This window comes from Nanorana parkeri, unplaced genomic scaffold, assembly GCF_000935625.1.
Source record: "Nanorana parkeri isolate BGI_ZX_2015 unplaced genomic scaffold, ASM93562v1 scaffold324, whole genome shotgun sequence".
NCBI classification, from domain to species: Eukaryota; Metazoa; Chordata; class Amphibia; order Anura; family Dicroglossidae; genus Nanorana; species Nanorana parkeri.
This window is the reverse complement of record NW_017306592.1, coordinates 746,360-760,945: the sequence shown is the minus strand read 5'-3', so window position 1 is coordinate 760,945 and position 14,586 is coordinate 746,360. Positions and strand designations below refer to the sequence as shown.

Here is a 14,586-nt window from a genome sequence, read left to right as displayed (position 1 = left end):
ATAGCTGAAAGAAGAATGCAATTACTGACACGAGGATTGACTCAGTGTAGAATCCCAGGACAGCACACAAAAATATGTCAACGTACTGCTTAAGTTAGATATCATTAAAATGTTTTTGTTGCATGAGCAAGTTAGACCTCCAATTGATTGTTGGAATATGCATGCCGATTCCCTTCTTTAGAATCCATGACCTTCTCGCTTTTCTAAAAAAATATCTCTTTTTTGCTTGGTATATTAGTGTAAAACAAATCTCATACCATTGCAATGACTAGTGACCATCATTCAGTGGAGAAGCACTTATACATTCACCGATCAGCCATAACTTAATGACCACCCGCCTAATATTAAATAGGTCCCACTTTCCCTCTTTTACCGCCGAAACAACCCTAAACCGAGGCATGGACTCCAATAGACCTCAGTAGTTATGCTGTGGTATCTGATATAAAGCTGTCAGTAGCAGATCCTTTAAGACTAAGATTTTGAGAATTTGGAGGTCAAGTCAACACCTCAAACCATTGTTTTGTTCCTCAAACCATTCTTCAACCATTTTTGCAGTGTGGCAGGGAGCATTATCCTGCTGAAAGAGGCCACTGCCGTCAGGGAGTACCGTTTTCATGGAGGGGTGTACTTAATCGGCAACAGGTTTAGGTAGGTGGTATGTATAAAAGTAACATTCACATGATCGGCAGGAGCCAAGGTTTCCTAGCAGAACATTTCCCAAAGCCAGCTTGCCTTTTTCCATAGTGCATGATGTTACGACTGATCGGTGTGTGTGTGCGTGTGTGCGTGCGTGTATAAATATATGTAATGTGGAAAATAATTATTTGATCCCCTATTTGATTTAGAGAAGATCTGTAAAGAAGAGTGGACCAAATTCCCTCCTGAGATGTGTGCAAACCTGGTAACTAACTACAAGAAACGTCTTACCAACTTGCTTGCCAACAAGGGTTTCTCCCCCAAGTACTAAGTCATGTTGTGCTTGGGGATCAAATACTTATTTTACTCACTGAACTGCAACACAATTTTTAACATTTGTATCATGTGTGTTTTTTCTGGATTTTGGTTGATATTCTGTCTCTATCATTGAAATACACCTATGATAAAAATTATAGACCTTTCATTTCTCTGTAAGTGGGCAAACGTACAAAACCTGCAGGGGATCAAATCATTATTTTCCTCACTGTATATATAATTTGATAACACTGTAAGATTATTGGTTAAAGCAAAAGAAAAATTTAAATATACTTCTGTTAATATATAGTTATACACAAATATATCTGTACATTTAATTAAAGTTGGCTGTTGCAGCATAGGTATTGGTATTAATGCTTATCTGAACCCAAAACTTATCTAAACACAAAAGCAAAATGTCATGCAGCTTACCAATCTTTAAATGGGGTGGCTGCATTAGCTTTCTATTTTTAGCCTTTTGTTCTTTTATTTTCACCTGGCGATCTGGCCAGTAAGTCTGTTTTTTCCCAACTTCCTTTAACAGGCTAAGCTGACCAGCAAAAGTGACAGATAAGGGGCTAAGGCTAACCATTTGCCACTGACAAGGGTGCGTACAATGGACAGTTTTTATTTATTCATGTGAAACCTTTATCTTAAAAGGAAAAAAACCCCACTTGCTTAACAAATGTCAGTTGGAGTTCAGATTTAATTTGTTAGTCAAGTCCATCTAAACCTTCTAATGCATCTAACACAAACGTCCCCACAGGGTGACAATGCCGCTGTCGAAGGCTCCATCGTTCCGAGATAGAGCGGAGTCACGCTAAGTTACTGGCTGGATCACCACATAAATAAAGGGACTAAAAAAAAGAAAACTAATACAGCCAGCACATTTAAGGACTGATAAGCTTCAATATATTATATTTTTAGTTTTGGGGTTAGATACGCTTTAAGTATGTGGGACTGGTCAGAACTGTTGCCCATCTCTAATCAACAGATAAAAAGGCCTTGTTTGATTACAATGGGGATGGGATCTGGTGCAAAATTTAGGTAAAATCACACATTTATGTAATTAAATTGATAGGTTCTTCTGAAGAACTGGGATGGTAACACTTGTTCTAGCAAAAAACAACAATTGGTTGTTTAAAAGAACAATTATTAAACAAAATACTTTGATATGGTAATATGTAGGGATGCACCGAAATGGAGTTTTGAGACCGAAATCGGAAAAAAAAAATTTGGCAGGCCGAAATTGAAAATTATTTTTTTCCCCCAATCTTTACATTTTTTAAAATGTATTATTATTATTAAATTTACTGTCAGGGGCTCTAAACAGACCCTTGATAGTTTCCTTTTAAAATAGATTCCTCTAATAGAGTTCTCAATCTCTTTTTCTGCAGCCCCTGTTATGAATGAACAGTAAGCCTCTATAATGAGTGTTCCTGTTTTTTATACATTGTGGAGATAGTGTAAGTTACTATATCCACAATCATTCATGAACAGGCAGTGATGCAGATGACTTCCCATTCATTCATAACTGGGACATAGTAAGCATACTATGTCCAGTTATTTACATACACTCACCATTCAGCTGATTGGTGAGTGTTTGTATACCCGCTCTCCATCCTGAATCGCCTGTCACAGGAGGGTGGCGGCATGGGGAGGAGAGCTCCGCCTCCTGTGACCGATCAGAGCACTCTTCTCCAATCACCACTCCTAACAAGGAGGCAGAGCCGGGAGGTGTGGGAGGAGAACTCTGCCTCCTGCTTTCCGGTCAATCCGGAAGCTGGGCTTAGTGTCATTACCTGCCATCCGGCTTCTTGATTACCCGAGAAGCTGTCTCCATGCGGTTTGGCTGGCTCCATGCTGATTGGCCGGGAAGCCGGCCAAACAGCATGAAACCAGATACCCAGCCGATCAGGAAGCCAGCTCCATGTTCCCATGTGACACTGAAGTTTCGGTATCAGGGGTATGTATCAGAGCATTTGGGCGAGTACGAGTAATCGCCCAAATACTCGCTATCGGTGCACCCCTAGTAATATGGTAATAGAGGTCCTGTATGTGTGAATGATCTGGGGAATCATGGGAAATATTAAATCATTTGGCGTTGACCAAAGGCTGACATATTGGGACAGGAAGATAGCTTGGCATAAAGGAAAGGAGACAGGAGCAGCTGGGGGGATCACAAAAATGGTGGCCAGAGGGTACCTATAGTTCCGTTTTATAATATTGTCTATATCGCATAGATTTGGCTCAGATTGTATGATTAATTGTTATTTGAACTGTAACATATTGGGTCATTCAGCACTATCCCTGAATACAATAAAATAAACTTACTATGCAATTATGCACTCACTCTTCCACTGACAAACCACCTGTTGTAAAGTAGCCATCGCTCCAAGATCGCTACCATGATGGACTACAATCCCACTTTTTCTATTGAATTTGTATTGAGATTGTAGTCCATCACAGGAGTGAGCTTGGAGCGGTGACTACTTTACAACACACACAGGGACCATGGGGAACAAAAGAAGCCCCCCTCCAGAAGGAAGGACAGTGTCAGCACCAATTCAGAGATGATTTGAGGATCTACAGCCGAGTGATACACAAATAAGATACATGTTTGTTAATAGTTAAGGTACTTGAATGCATTTTTAAGATGTAACTCCTGAGTTTAGTGTCACTTTAAGCACTTGCATAAGAATCTAGTGACACCCTGACCTTGGGAAACCTGTACACACCTTACACAGTACTATCAAAGGAATACAAAGCCAGAGAGGGATTTTTTTCATAGCAATATTTAAATATAATAATAACTAAGTTCAGTTACAACCGGGAATAGTCAAGCCAGACAGCAACATGAAGTGAAGACAACTACTAATGTGTTTTTGAAGCTTGTGCAGTAAGTGGACAAAATTAATTAAAGATAAAGAAAAAAAGAATGCAAATCAATTATCTAGAGCGGTATTTAAAAGGAATGTGCAATCTAACGTGTCTGATTTTTTTTTTTTCGTAACTAAGTAAAAAATTATTGAAATAAGTGTAATGCTCGACAATTCCGATCAAACAGTTTGGAAGTTTTTTTTTGTTAAACCAACATGCCCTTCATCTGATCTGTACAGTTCCTGGGCAACTTACCATAGGGATTTTACTGCTGTGCAGTCAATGAAGCGGGGGGCAAAAACTACCAACCTAACAAATCTGTATTTGTAGGAAAGCCTCGTCTTCTGTGGTGCTGGTGGCACAAAAAGTCCTGGATTTGTGGTCCACTTGTGGGGTTAATGGGAAGAATTCGGGGATAGCAGCCACTGTTTTAAACACTTTTCTTAGGCTGGTTATACATTTAGATACAGCGAATGATAATACAATCGTTTCCATAAAAATATATAGTATAAGCATACAGGTTATGATGAGACTGGACTAAAAGAATGAAAAAGTCCTCCAACCCAACAGTGCGTCCATAATATTAGGCTATATTTGCACTATATACCTGCAGCTCTGTATATGCATTTGTCTGTTTGGGGTGTATAGGAATGATTTACATGGCTCCATCCACTGTTCTGAAATGAGGAATGATCCTTTTTTGGGGGGAAATGTGATAGGAGATATACCTTTACTATGGTATGGTTTCCATACACTATACTGATGATGGTCAAAAAGCCTGAAAACAGCTGCATGTAGTTTGGAATAAATGGCTCTGTAATATTAGGCTATATTTGCACTATACACCAGTGGTTCTGTCCCGAAGGGAAGCTTATTTTTAGGATATGTGATTGACATTAGTGTGCTATGATAAAAAGCTATACATTTGATTGCATTAAATGGCTGTTTGAATATGTAAATTATTGTAATTGTAAACCGTCTATCTTGGTGGGCAATCCAACCATAATCAGGCAAAACATTCTTTCTTGATATGCTGAATTATCGCTTTCTAGCAAAAGATCTTTTGAAACAATTGTATCTATAATTGGCCACTACAACATTAGAAGCAGGCTAAAGAATACTAACTCCAGCCAAAGATTTTTTAGTTTTTGATATAGTGGGTAAGAGCAGTGGCGGAACTATCGCCATAGCGACCTAGGCGGCCGCTATGGGGCCCAGGGGACACGGCCAGGACGAGGAACAAAGGGGTCCCCCTGATGCCGCGCGGGCCGTCTGGGTCTATGGCATCGCAGGCTGCTGGCTGTCACTGGCAGCTGTGAGGAGGAACGCGCTGCTGTCCAGATCACTGACAACTTGTTGCTCCTCACAGTCGTATTAGCCCACCTGAGACCCTGCAGAGCCCACCATAGAGTCTATGGTGGGCTCTGCAGGGTCACTCTCAGGTGGGCTCTGCAAGGGACGTAACTAGAAATTACAACGCCCCATACAAAATGTTGCTTTGACTGATTTCTACTGTAGTTACGCTCCTGCGTAAGAGTCAGAACTTGCTGTCTGTGTCACAAGATCAGTTATTGCTCCGTCTTAGTGCATTTCCATGCCATCTCTAAGCATTAGGGAGAGTATGTTTTACTCTCTCACGCTGCTCTTTAAACCCTTTTGCTGATGTAAACTATACGCTGGCAACAGTGGGAGTCTGTTTACCTGTGCAAAGCTGACTGTCGGCTTTACCATGGAAGTGATTCTGGTGGCTGTAAAGCTGCCCGATAAACTGCCCCCCCCCCCCGCACTACACCCCTACTATGCTTCCCCGGCTCCATTGCCCCTCCTGTGGGCCCAAGGCTGGCATTGCGGTTATCGGCAGATAGCAGGGAGAGAGACCAGTGAATATCCATATGTTGATCTCCTCCCCACCGAATGAAACCGGAAGCGACACTGATTGCATCAATTCCGGTTTCTGGGCTGTCCTACCCCAGCTAGAGAAGCCAGGGAAGAAGCTGGTCAAGCACAATGTCACCTTATAGAGAACCTATCACCTCCAATGTGCTATCACATAGGAGGCTTGGTAGCCCCCCTTATGTAATAGGAATGCAGTAAAAAAAATACCGTATATACTCGAGTATATTTTTTGTGCTGAAAAATTCCTCCCTCGGCTTATACTCGAGTCAGCGTCTCGAGCTGGTCAGGTTTCTTCTTACTTACCTCGCCGAGCGTCGCGTCGCTGCTGCTCCGGTGGGCGGCGCTCCGAGCGGGGTCATCTGGCAGTCTCCGGGTCCTAATTTAGGTGGCCGGAGACTGCCAGATGACCCTGCTCGTCTTCATTTTGTACATTTACCAGTAGCTGCCTCATTTCCCACCCTAGGCTTATACTCGAGTCAATATTTTTTCCCAGTTTTTTGTGGTAAAATTAGGTACCTCGGCTTATATTCGGGACGGCTTATACTCGAGTATATACGGTAAAGTAACAACCATTTAAAAACATGTCTCCCTTGATGCACACACTAATGCAAACATGCTATAGGTCCGTCTATGTACGAAATTGACGATTGTGCCACACGTTAGGTATGGCCGCATGTGTTAGAGTGAGAACAATAATTCTAGGGCCAATATTCATGGATAACTTTAAACTGATGATCTGTATAGGCTTTTAAAGTGTCGCCTATGAACAATTTGGGGTCCTGCATTTTTTTTTCTTGCCATTTTAAGGGTGCACTCAATTTTTAAGGTTGTCATGTTGGGTATCTTTTTACTCGGCACAACATCATCTTCAATATTTTGCCAAATAATTGGATAATATATGGAGTTTTTGTGCACTAAAATGAACTGAAATGTATTGCATACAAAAATTTTGGATTTAAACTAATATCATGTGACATAAAAATGTGCGACTGCCACCATTTTATTCTACATGTGCTTTTAGGAAATACATAACTCTGGGAGTTTTTAAGTAATTTTCAGGCTTGAAATAAGGATTATAACATGTGTGCAAAAAAGGCTCTGGCAGCCAAATCGTTAAACACAGTGGGGGGAATTTATCAAAACTGGACCAGAAGAATCTAGAGCAGTTGACTATGGCAACCAATCAGCTTTTCTCTGCAGTTTCTTCAGTTAGGGTTTGAAAATGAAAGGTAGATGCTGATTGGTTGCCATGGGCAGCTGCTCCAAATTGTGTCTGCTCCAGTTTTGATACATTTCCCTCTGTGTGTCTAATGCATTAAAACCGAAGAATCAAAAACAAGCACAAAACTGGAGTTGGTCTCAATAGCAACCAATCAAGTGTCACCTCTTGTTTTATGGAACAATTACTCAAACCTTCTGGTTGGTCACCTTGGGCAACAACCCAAATTTTGTGTTTTTGCTGCATTAGTTTCAGAACATTTTTAATTTTGCTGCATTAGTTTCAGAACATTTCAAAATCTGCATCCAATTGCTGAGGATTACAAAGTGGCATTAGTGGTTCATGTCTGACTATAGCGTATGGAAATTTACTGAGCACCTGGCCATTAACTTGGTCTGTGAAACTTCCGAGATGAAGACCCGCAGTGCTCAGTGTTTACCTTTGTTGCTCTCTGCTGACTCAAGTTGTGTCTGGAGCATTGCGAGATAAAATTCTGCAATAACGTGTTATGCTCCTGACCTTTACCACAGAGTAAAAATATGGAACACAACCCCAGCTGCTTCTGATAAATACACACTGCCTACATCTGCAGGTATTTAACCCGGTTGGCAGAAAAATAATTTATATGGAGCTTAGAGGAGAAGTGATTACCATATTAAAATGCATGCTGTGATGAAGGCTAATCTGATATTCTCAAAGTGTCATCTCCAGAGGAATGACTTAGACATAACTGGGACCTATGGCAAAATCTGTGCAGAGCCTTCCTCCCCACACAGCACATAGGATGCATTGTCCATAGCTATGAGCTCGTCTGCGGAAGGAAGCATGAAGTGCTCCAAAATCTCCTGGTAGACGGCTGCGTTGACCCTGGACTTAATGAAGCACAGTGGACCAACACCAGCAGATGACATGGCTCCCCAAGCTTAAATTGGAATGCCAACTGCAAGCCAGGTTTTTCACACCAACATTTGTCCCTGACCACCCAAGCATATGACTCATTGTACTACAAAAGTGCAGTTATCCATTATATTAGATTCTACACTACACTTCACTAGAGATGTGCTCAGGTTCAGACAGAACCCGGTCTGAAACAGGGATCCTCTGAAAACAGAAGGAAGCTCCTTCCGCTGCTCGGCCAAAGCTGCATGTAAGCACAGAGGTGGGGGGCAGTGATGCCATTGAACTTATATGGCCACATGGCATTATTTGGTAAATTACATTGACCTAATATGGCCATGTTGCCATGTAAGATAGATGACATCAGCACAAGCATTCTGGCCCTTTGTTTATGTGCAGCTGTGGAGCGGGAATGCCCTAGTCCACAGCTGATTGGTTGGATGGCACTTTGTTCAGAGAGGTTCAGGTTCGGACTGGGTTCAGTTTGACCCTGAGCTCAATTTATGGGTACCCATAAAGCAAATATGCTATCCTGCAGTTATGGATTTAACTTAGATTTGTATCTCTCATCCAATTACATACTGTAAGGGTGTTATGGAAAAAATAAATAAAAAAAGTATTTTCCTTTACGCGTGAAAATTTGCATTGACTGGAATATAAACAGTAAAATGTATTCAGCTGACTGACTTATCATTGCTTAGCAGTAAGGACTTGGAAATCTCCAGTGGTGGGTCATAATGCCACGGCTAATACGGTGCCATATTTCGTAAAATAAAAAGCCTGTATGAAACAGGCATACTGCTCCTGGAAACGTCAGAAGTGTATTCATCATACCTTAAAAGTCCAGGGAACCGGAAACCTCTGAGACAAGACAGCTTGGGGAAAAAAAAAAAATATATATACAGATATATATATATATACATCTATATACATTTATTTAAATTATTTTTCCCCCTACCATCTCTGGTCCCCCGTCTAAATGGCCACAACATCCTACAATTAGTTTTCAAACCAAAGTGGCCCTTAACATCTATGTTGACTGAGAGTTTATAATCCCTACAGGGAGTCTATTACCGTAGTTCAAACAGAGCCGAGATCAATGGCTCTGGGAAAGTTTCAGTGGAAAAGAGTTAGTAACTAGCATTCACCCCACTGCTGACAAGTGAAGAATGACACTTCGTGCTGAGTAGCCCATAAAAAAAGTTAATTCCAACACTCACCTTGAAGCATAGATAAAAGACTGAATGATTGCTGATGGTGAAGAGCGCGGACACACAGGCTACATCTAAATCATGGAGTGTTAAACAGTAAAAGAACACAACCTCTAGCACACAGCGTTCAGCAATGTTTGGCGGGGCTGTTAACTGTTTAACTCAAGCCGCTGTTATTGACGCTTTGTTGGCGATCAGTTCCACAGCTATCTCTGATAGCTTTAAGCTTTCAGCAATATTTTGGGATTAAAAATACACTGCCTGGCCCCAAAAAAGTCACATATTCTAAAATTTTGCAATATTTAGCAAAATTATCGCTCATGCAATGTCACAACAGTTATTTATATCCCGAGTTGCATTCATTTTTCACTAAGATCTTGTAGTGACGATGGGAGAGTCAGACCTCTGTGTAAAGTCTTCTCCAGGACATCCCAAAGATTCTCAATGGGGTTAAGGTCTGGACTCTGTGGTGACCAATCCATGTGTGACAATGATGTCTCATGCTCCCTGAAACACTCTTTCACAATGTGACCCCGATGAATCCTGGCATTGTCATCTTGGAATATGTCCAATGTGCCATCAGGGAAGAAAAAATCAGTTGATGGAAAAACCTGATCATTCAGTATATTCAGGGAGGCAGCTGACCTCATTTTTTGGGGACGTAGCATTGCTGAACCTAGACCTAACCAACTGAAGCAATCCCTATAGCTTTTACCTGTTTGCTTAGCTGAATCCAGGTGGTGATTTTCTTTTTTGGCCAGTGTGTAATTTACCAGTCAAATGGGAAAATGTTTAATTCAGCATATTTAAAGGAAACCTGGTGTTGGAGAGATAGGAAGGCTGCCATTGCTGACCTCTTCTACTGTCTTCATCTTGCTGATGCTTTGGCTTTAACCACTTAAAGGTCATGGTGTTTCACCCCCTTCCTGGCCAGGCCATTTTTCAGTATTCAGCGCTGCGGTACTTTGACTGATGTTTATTCCGTCATGCAACACTGTACTGAAATGAATTTCATACCATTTTTCGGGGACAGATAGAGCTTTCTTTTAGTGGTATTTAATCACCACTGGGGTTTTTATTTTTTACTATATAACAAAAAAAGTACCCTAAATTTTGAAAAAAAACCATGTTTCCCTATAAAATTTTATTTACCCTAAGGAGAACTATGGGGAAAAACACTGACCCCATAGTTCTCCTTTAATACTGTCTGAACCCTTGACAGTTGAAGTAGTATGACTTCACATGCTGCATGCTTGTATGAGCACAGTCAATCAAAAGTTTAAATTAAAGGGCACAATAACACAAATGCATGCATTGCATAATGAGCATGTTACTGCAATGAATAGGTGTGAAGCCTAAATAATAATATATTTTCCAGTTAAGTTCCCATTCACACCTGAGTAATCTGAAACATGTTTCCAGAAGTGCTTCAACGGCTGACACTCAGATTCCCATGTTATTCTATTGTTCCCATTCACATCTGAGACATGTGCTGTCACTCAAACCTTTTGGGGCATGACAGCGTTTTTTGGTCCCAATAGATTTAATGGAAGTGCCTGAAAATGCCTTAAAAAACGCACATAACATAATCAAGCCATAAAGAAGAATCCCGGGCAAAAATTGTCTTAACCCTTGCAGAAGGGCTACCCCAGAACTGCAAAGGTTAAGTGCTCATTTTCCTCTAGGTGCAAAAATAAAAAAAGTTATACTCACCTGAGCCTCAGAGCCAGCTGGCTGCTAGTCCGGTCCCACCAGCCTCTCTCCCCCACCGCTCCAGTGGCCTAAGGACCTGTGACTCATCACACCCGATACATGCATATGAAGACACTGAGGGACATCCCATCGCTGCAGTGGAGGATGAGAGAGGCTGGGAAGATCAATCCAAGAGCCAGCCAGCTCCGAGGATAGGGCGAGTATAACTTTGTTATTTTTGCACCTAGACCAAAACAAGCACTTAACCCTTGCAGTGTGGGAGTAGCCCCATTGCAAGGGTTAAGAACATTTTTGCCTGGAGTATTTCTTTAAAACATGCAAAATAAAGTGAGTACAAACGTGCAAAAAATGACCAAAAATGCGTGTGAATGTAGCCTCAGTACATGTGAAAAAAATACATTGAAGTTTGAGTAAAGTATGGAAGGATTAATACCCTTGTCAGGTTATTATTTGCTGTCTGTGTTCAACTGGAGAGACTTCCCTTAGTTTCCTGTGAAAGGAAATCTCTCCAAAGGGGAATCCCCCATTTGGGCAGTTGTCACCAGAACAGGGGTGCCCACTGGAAGATCTCCTCTTATTCTGGTGACAACTGTAAAATGTAGGATTTCCCCTCACTCCTTGAGCTGCTGACAATGGTGATCAGGACAATTATAGAGGGTGAATCTTCCCAGCGAGGACATAGACATAGATAAAAACCCTTCTTCTCACTATTTAGAACTAAAATACATTTTAGCCTTCTTCTTTTTTAAATATAGTATCTTTGGTTCCAAAATACTTGTATATTATAATGTCCTACTTTAGGTTGCCCTGTTTAAAGCTGAACTCTGGGATAAGCAAATAATGTCTATATACAAGATATATATAGTCCCTAGAGAGTAGGGAGGTGAATTTAGGAGAAGGGGTGGGGAGGGGGATGGGGAGTTGCTGACACGGAGTTTAGGACAGGGGGAGAATTGACACAGGTGTATAAAAATTGACCTCCTCCCACTCCTCCAGTGGAAGATTTGAAAGATAGGATTGAATGATGGGGAAAAGGGGAAGTAGAGTTGGGGGGAGTGTATGTGAGGGATAGGTGTATGATATACCCTTGGGTTTCTTTTTTTTTATTTTTCATAAAAATGTACTATGTAAATTATATTAAATTTAAGTGCAATAAAAATATATTAAACAAAATACTTGTATAGTATAATGTCCTACTTTAGGTTGCCCTGTTTAAAGCTGAACTCTGGGATAAGCAAATAATGTCTATATACAAGAGGCGTGTAAATCTCGGTGAGCTTTGTGTATTTCTACCAGACCCATGCAGTGATCCAGTGTGAGACTTGGAGCTTCCTGTAATAAAGACCGCTCACTGCTGCTCTCTCTCCTTGTGCAGGGTGACTGGTCTTGTCTCTGCCCCCTCCTGCAGTTTTCTACAGGCAGCTTGTAGTGGGTGGAGCCTGCTTGCTCCCTCCCACAGCACTGCTTTCTGCAAAGACTATGTACAGCACCGTGATGATGTCACTGACACTTTTATACGTTAATAATCTGGTTTGCAAAGGCATTTGGTGCACACAAAGTGTATTTATATCCTTTGTGGCTACTGAGTGATGTATTTAAAGGAGAACTATGAGGTGAGTGATTTCCACTCATCCTCATAGTTGGAGCCGACCTGTGACAATGAAGCTGTCACATGTCGGCTCAATAGATCGGGAAATGAGCAGAAATATGCACCAATCCGCTCACTTCCTGATCGTCTCCTTGCAGTGAACGGTGACCGCCAGTCACCGCTCCCCGCAGGGATTCCCACCTCCCCTCTCCGATCCTCCAGCGCTGAGTGGAGGAACGAACAGGGAGGGGGTGGGCACAGCTGGCTCTGCGTCTAGATATGCAGAGCCAGCTGTCACTCACGCAGCTGGGTGGATCTCGACAGTATTGTTGGGATCCGTCCCAGCTGCAGCACTGTCAGTATATAGCGGGCAATAGCTTTGGGTCATGGAAGGAAGTTAGTATATGTCCTCCCGTGACCATAAAGAGAACTATGGGGAAAAACACCTACCCCATAGTTCTCTTTTAAGTAAAAGTTTTTGTGCCCGGAGTTCAGCTTTAAATTATTTCAACATGCTACTCTGCTTCTTTTTTACCAAGGTCTGTTTTTCAAAAACAACCGATTCCCCAAAATGTGTTATTTCCTTACGTGCTCCTTGGTAACAGCGAGGAAAGATGATGGCTTTGGAACTCACTTATTTTACTTTCATATAAAATTCAAGCACACAAAGTCCATATTGAGCTCATCAAGGCTTCACTGGCTAACAATGCAGTACTGTCCTATCAGATGAGGGGTTTTCACCCACAATTACAATATTTTTGAGAAAACCGCCCTGTTGGATAGAGAAGGAACGATTCTCCGCTGATGTTTGGCTGATAACTGAAAATTGCTATGTATCTGCAATTTTCAATTATGAAAATTGACAGTGCACAAAGATCTCTTCCACAATAACATAAACAATCAAGCACTCGAACACCAAAATCCACTTACAGACCAGCTGCAAGGTTATGAATGCCATCAGTAATAATATCACGCATCAAGTCGCCAGAAGCGTCACCTGTTCTCTATTGAGTCAGTAAATCAACAAAGAAAAGGCTTTTCTAGGATTTGCTACTTAAAACTCAAACCGAGTCAGCAGTGACATTACAAGGGGGGTGCGGCCGGCATCGGGTGACACCATCAGAGGGGGTGATACCAAAATGACTGACAGTTTGGTGTCACCCCTCTGAAAGATCGGGTACTCATGCGCATGAGTGATGAAGTACCAGAGGGTTGTCACCTGGCAGCCACTCCGAGTTACATCACACCTTGGGACATTCATGATTGTCAGGATTTTACAGCTACCCGGGTCAACGCTGGGTAGATTTCCCCCCCAGTTCCTGTACTAGTGATGAGTCCCACAGCGACAAGAAATGACAAAATATCCCTAATTTGTAGTAAAGTGGGGAAAGGTAAGAACCACTGTTGTTGCTGTTGCACCACAATCACTGACCCAGACCATTCACAGACTCGTTCACAACAGCCCCGTTTGGCTGCGTTGAACAATGCTGCCCAATGCAGTTCCCATGCACAGACAAGACAATCTGCTTTATATCCTATTGCTTCAGTTCACACTAATGAAAAGGGGTTTTTTTTCGGCTTGAAAGACAATTGAGGCTGGAAAAGGACTTTAGGACTTAAAGTGGAACTAAACTAAACAAAAGTGAAGATTTTCTGTTACATGAAAACATTTAGAGGTACACTAAAAAAAATACCTTTGGTCTTGTATTCCTCCTGAAAAACAGCAGCGCACTTGCTGGTATGTGCTAGTGCCTAGGCACTCCTACGTCTAAACCCTCAAAGCTGCATATATGCAGTGTGAGATCTAAGGCACTGCTGCCTCTAACTGCTAATTTCAGGAGGAGTGGTGGTGTCACTGTTGTGCTGCCAATTGTTCTCTTTACTGAAGACTCTGACATAAAAAAAAGCAAAACCATGCCTTTACCAAGATGGTTTCCTCTACACAGAGACATGGGACATAAGGAGTGCAATACTGCACACGCATATGATACTGCTGACCGGTCCTCTGTCCTTTGCTTGCCTTTTTGGGCACAGCTTCCAGAGTTCAGTTCCTCTTTAGATGAATAATGTTGGACCAATATGATCTCAGCTTTATCAGGATTAATGGCTTCCTTCATCAAAATGCATTTTTGTTAATAGTTAAGGTACGTGAATGCATTTTTAGGTTTTAACTGCTGAGGTTAGTGTCACTTTAACTCATATCTCCCAAACATGTACAGTATGTTCGTGTG

The 14,586-nt window shown here is 41.7% G+C and overlaps 1 protein-coding gene across 1 annotated transcript in view; it reads right to left on the bottom strand.

The window, feature by feature from the left end:
* Positions 1 to 14,586, bottom strand: part of NBAS (neuroblastoma amplified sequence) — a 578,163-nt gene that overhangs the window by 49,517 nt on the left and 514,060 nt on the right. The window contains exon 52 of the mRNA XM_018558184.1: positions 7,450 to 7,457. Coding sequence (XP_018413686.1) covers positions 7,450 to 7,457 — 8 coding nt within the window. The remainder of the gene's footprint in view (positions 1 to 7,449; positions 7,458 to 14,586) is intronic.